This window comes from Trematomus bernacchii, unplaced genomic scaffold (assembly GCF_902827165.1).
Source record: "Trematomus bernacchii unplaced genomic scaffold, fTreBer1.1, whole genome shotgun sequence".
NCBI classification, from domain to species: domain Eukaryota; kingdom Metazoa; phylum Chordata; class Actinopteri; order Perciformes; family Nototheniidae; genus Trematomus; species Trematomus bernacchii.
The window spans coordinates 22,938,071-22,943,461 of record NW_022987720.1 but is presented as its reverse complement, the minus strand read 5'-3'; the positions used below and the strand labels follow the sequence as shown (position 1 = coordinate 22,943,461).

The 5,391-nt window shown below is 41.8% G+C and overlaps 1 protein-coding gene across 3 annotated transcripts; it reads right to left on the bottom strand.

The window, feature by feature from the left end:
* Window positions 1-295: 295 nt before the first annotated feature.
* LOC117492940 (protein Tob1-like) lies at window positions 296-4,278 on the bottom strand. Of its 3 annotated transcripts, none has more exons than XR_004556905.1 (3): window positions 4,003-4,278; window positions 1,195-2,516; window positions 296-1,159 (listed from the first exon to the last, which is right to left on the bottom strand). XR_004556905.1 is itself a non-coding variant. In XM_034143370.1 (2 exons), exon 2 carries the CDS (start codon window positions 2,298-2,300, stop codon window positions 1,257-1,259), a length of 1,044 nt encoding a protein of 347 aa, XP_033999261.1. In that variant the 5' UTR covers window positions 2,301-2,516; window positions 4,007-4,278; the 3' UTR covers window positions 1,178-1,256. The 3 variants fall into 3 exon arrangements, 1 of the variants encoding a protein (XP_033999261.1); XR_004556904.1 differs by having other exon boundaries at window positions 4,007-4,278; XM_034143370.1 differs by lacking the exon at window positions 296-1,159 and having other exon boundaries at window positions 1,178-2,516; window positions 4,007-4,278.
* Between the last annotated feature and the right edge of the window lie 1,113 nt (window positions 4,279-5,391).

Genomic DNA, 5,391 nt, shown 5'->3' with positions numbered 1-5,391 from the left:
ATGTGGCTGAGGTCACATGGTGAGGCTTGTGTACTAATATATGAAGTAACAGGCAGATGCTATGAAATGTGTCATGGTATTTTACACAATAGTAAAATCATTCTTTCAACCTGACCTAATGTGAGCGAACTGTTTGCTGGGGCATACCAATGAGGCATTCAGTGACATTCAGGACAACATGATTGTTCCGCCCTCAGCATACTATACAGGATATGTCCGGACATGTTAGAAAACCCTAAATGACTCCTTTAAAAAGTCAACCAGCTCCACCACAAAAATCAATGACAAGGTGTAATTATTTTCAAGCTTTTTAATACAAACTTAATAAACTATCAGTTCCTCTTAACATGTAAGACACTGACTCCAAATACTTTGTTATACCGTTTGTTTTATCAAGTATTGCACAATGTAGGTACAAAATTAATATACGATTACATTTTGTCCATAATATAGCAAAAATCTTTAAACTCTTAACAGAAAATACAACTCTTATGTTTTTCAAAAAAGCAAATATTCTTAAATCCCACCACTACGGAATATTCTGTACACAATCTTTAGAATAGTCATGTGTTTCTTAAAGATGGATTCATTTTATAATTTCAATAAAAAAAGAAAACATAACGTTGCTGCAGCCATCACAGATCACTGGAGTAGTAAAAAGATATAAATGCAATACCATGTCGTAGAAACAATAGATACTCTGATATTTTACAAACTCTGTACTAAATTAAATTATACAAATAGAAAAAAGACCAGGAAATCCCACTTATTTATGCCAATTTCTTGAAAAAATTGGCGTTGTCCAGTTATGTTTAAATACTGAAAGAGGCCATGACTTGTGGTGGTGTTTTTTTTGTCTTTTTTTTTATATCTTAAAACATTTCGTCACATAAAAAAAAATATTTTGTGCTTGGTTGGCAAATGAAATAACAATGATGCATGTTGAAGTTTTAGGTAACCAAGCTCGGACATCTTGTACTAAAGGTATAACTCAAGGGGGCAAAGTAATTCACCCTCGGGCTCATGCTCTTAGACTCCTACATAGATCTTACAGCTGACAAGTCACTTTTTCCTTTTATCCATGACATGTTTACACGTTTTTTTTTTTTTCCCCATTTTTCATAATGTGCATTTATGTTTGTTTCCTCCCCCCCCCCCCCCCCCCCCCCCCCCCCCCCCCCCCCCCCCCCCCCCAATCACATTATCTCTGGTCGTTTCTGTGTGAAGTAGTAGCTTAAGTAGTACCTTAACGTGTACTAGTTGGCCATAACTGGCTGGAATTGCTGGTTAGAATACTGCATGTTGTTTAAGCTGAAATTCAAGCCATCCATAAGGGACTTGTCGTTAAGGCCACCGTAGGCCGCAAACATGTCGAAGGCATTGCTGTACTGCAACGGGCTGAGGCTGAGCGAGCTGTCCCCGGGGAACAGAGCGCTCTGGCTGCCCTGGCCCTGAAGGCTGGGGAACACAAACTCCTTGGCGTTGGGGGACAGGGCCGAGGGCTTCTGGTGCTGCTGCTGCTGCTGCTGCTGCACCCCGAGGCCCAGCCCGTACAGAGAGTGCATGGAGGTGGAGATGGCTTTCTGTTTCAGGAGACTGTTCACATTCAGGCCCAGGTTGGTGGGAGAGGTGCGTGCCACCTTGTTCCCAGCACTACTGCCGCCACCACTGCCGCCATTGTTGTTGCGTCCGCTGCTCTTCATCTTAGTGGAGCCAAACTTGGTGGCGGCGAAGGTGGCTGTTGTGAAGGTTAAAGGCTGCGTGGAGCGGGGCATGAAGGTGGGGCTGACTGCCGCCGAGTGGCCGAAAGGAGGAGAGGGTGAGGTGGAGCCTGGAGAGGCGCTGCTCACAGGCTCACTGATGGGCATGAATACCTGCGCGTCAGGATTGAAACTGTTCTTGATCTCCTTGTCCAGATCAATCCCCCCATTTGTAGCTCCACTCTCGTTGGTGTCATCGACATACAGTACTTTGACGGGCCCCTTCTCTCCAATCTGATAGGACACCTCGAAGGGGTCAATCCAGACACTGAGGTCCTGAGGCAGGTTGTTGCGGACATCCTCGATGTCCAGCCCGCTCTCTTTGGCTGCCTTCTCCACCACAGGGTCCACCTTCTCCCCCACGTGGATACATCTGAATCCTGAGCCCTTGTATGGCTTGTCGGGGTACCAGTGTCCCTCATATTTCTGCTTCAGCTGCCTTTCCAGCTCCTCGCCGAAAATGTTAACCCGCCGCCTCGGCAGCTTGTTGTAAAGGTAGGAGATGATGAAGTTGAGAGCTACTTGGATTTCAAGCTGCATAGCTAACTGCCGAAGTTTACCAGGTGCGTGAAGATTGGGTGTTTCTGACCTTGAATGTGTCCACTGGGGCTGCTTTGTTTATCCGTGGTTGGCAACACAGATGCTCTCCAGGCAGGATGGTCAAAGCAACCAGTAGATGTTGATAAAACAGGTTAAAAAAAAGTGCTGGTTTTGAAGTGAAGTGATGTCCTCCCACAGGGTGTGATTAATAGTTTCCTGCAACAATAGAAAGAGAAAAAAACATTCTTAATTATTTGGTTCACAAATGTTTACACAAAATCAAAAGTGAACTCAAAATATATATTCAACACCATCATTTTAAAAAGCCAGATCAGGTCATGAAACCTTTTGGCTGATACAGACCACTATTGAAGACTTTATAAAAGGAGATGGTAAGATAGTGTCTTTTAGTTATTAACTGACTGTCTGTGGTACCAGTGCATGTAGCTGTTTTGACTGCTGTGAGCTCAAATATCATAAGTTCAATGTCGAAACTGTCAACCAAAGCAAAATTTCACAACACTCAGATAGGAAATGTGCAGCTGTTGCACAAATATCAAACACAGAGCCCACTGATCTGTGTTCAACCTATATATTTCTTGCTAATGTGGCAAACTGGGTTTACGTACATGTCAAATAGTAGGTATTGAGAACGTTAACCTCGCACTAATACTCGAGAATCCTGTTACATAATAGGATACCGGATAGCCTCTATTCAGCAGGAGACAGGGAAACTAATGCGGGTTTGTTGCATTTAATCAAAGGAAAAGGTCAACTCAACTGAGGAAATGCATGGTAAATACTGATAACTTGAGGATGAATTAGCTATTAAATGGTTAAAGTGTTTTTTAAGGGGTAAAATCGTGTCACTGGGGCTTGTTTTTTTCGTATAGGAGCGTTTGTCACAATACAAAACAGTTTTGAAATAAGACTTAACGGTCTGTGGCTACACCCGTATGTTTAGCAATTTTGCACACGAAATACTTAAGAGTTACAACATGACATTGGATAATAACATGTTAATGTCAGAAACTATAAAACCAAATTAAAAGGACATATTCTGTGCTCTATTAGTCGTTGCAACGGAAAAGAGCTCAGTAGAGGAAAGCAGAGTGTATGTGTCGAGGATATTTAAATACATACAAGTTGATACATTTATAAAATAAAGGAAATAAATACGGCACAGGGATAACGTTATAACTGCTACATTTATCGCCTTCCTTCAACTGCACTCAAAAACAGCCTAGAGGAGATTCCTCACTGTTGCGAAATGGCTACAGGTCTTGATCAGTCTTATCAGTTTAGTTAGCTTAAGATGAACACTGTTGCAATTTCACAAAATATGCAAAACTATAATGATAGCTCACTGCTGCCTTTAAGCCTAACACCCATGAAAATGCAAATACAATGGCGTACAATATGGTAGGCTGGAGTGTGAATTAACGAGCACTTTAAGAGAGTCTCTGGGAGATAAACATGTTGTATTTTTTATCTTCGGTAATACAAAAAGAACATTAAATTGTCACACGCACACACTTGCACACACAATACTTACACACACCCCCCTCCCTAACTTCGTGTACTGACGCAGCAAATCAGCTTAGTAAGTATGGGTACAGCTTGAGTACGACAGCAAGCTAAATAAAGACAGTCATATCAAAGAATGCATCACATGTAACTGAAGGAAGTCAGCTGGAAATACTTACTTTTTTGTAAAAAATGAAGATTCTCAGTAGTTCTGAAGTACCGTTAGTTAGTGCAAATAGAAAAAAAAAGTATAAATACTTTCTTCACATAGAATATATTATCAACGTTACAAAAAAGTAGTCCAGTACATGTACATTTCGAAGGTTTGGCGTATGCTTCGGTTTCTGTTTTTAAGGTTATTTTGAGTTTTTTTGTTTTCTTCTTTCAGCAGGCTTGCAGAGTAGCTCCCGCCTCGCCGGGAGTTATGCTACTTCGTCCCACTCCTGGTACAGCGTTGCCTGTATTTATAGCTTTCCTCCGCCATGGGCACGAGGTAGGCGGTGATGCGGTTTCAGAGGTCAAAACAATACTAGCGGCTGTGATTGGCCCACAGGGAAAGTTCCGCCCCGTGAGTGGTGCCGGAGCTATGCGCTGATTGGCTGACTTGAAATGTCAATCCCTGACATATGATTCTGTGAAATGGGAGAGACGCCTGTGATGAGCGGTTGCGTCAGAGATAACCTAGGTCTGTGCTGACAGTGAAAGGCTAAAGTAATTATTTTGAACACAGAAACGGTGTTCTATGAAGAAAAACCTTGACGGTCTTGAGTTGTCTTGAAACAAAATGATGTGTCAATATGAAAAAGACGTATTGTAGATTGTTTTCCGACTAAACCATCTCTATTTTCGAGGACCAGAATAGCCTATAAATTGCTCTAACTATCACAATTAGACAACATTAGGGACGCTCTATAAACTGATCAACGTTAGCACTGTATTCATGATTCGCTGCTCTTTTAATGCATGTGCCTTGTTTATACCACAGAGTATCTAGCCTACAACTAAAAATGAGCCGTATACGCGACTATGATCTAATTTAGGCTTCATCGTATGCTTTACTTCATTTTTGTCTTAGATTATTCACATAGAGCAGTGACAGGTCACGAAAATCTGCAGGAGTTATGATGAATGCATACTGCCTGAGAGGAGATTCCCCATAGCGGAACAATACAGCTGGCAGCAGTGTGGGTGGTGCTGAATGCTATCTAGAAAACACAGTCGCTGATTGGTCTAAAACGGGGCAGGAGCCCTACGGTGAATGGTGTGCCCGTATCCAAGGTGCTGATGTAGGCTGTGCACGTCATCGCTCGCCTGAACGCACGTTGTTGCCAAATTTAAAGTGCACCAACACACATAGTTGTATGTTCATGATATGAAGTCACTGCTCTACAATGTCAATGTAACTTCACACTAACTTTTGTATTGACTAGAGGGGACGTCTTAAGATATACATATTTTTGGATTTAAGAACAATAACAAAACATAATGTCTCCTAATGATTATTGTAAGTGTCACAGAGGAGAAAGTGTTCTTTCTAATTATAATGTCTCCTAAAACTGGCGTC

Bases quoted from the DNA above. Each gene is read 5' to 3' on its own strand.
- LOC117492940 (XM_034143370.1), bottom strand. From the start codon at position 2,300: ATGCAGCTTGAAATCCAAGTAGCTCTCAACTTCATCATCTCCTACCTT.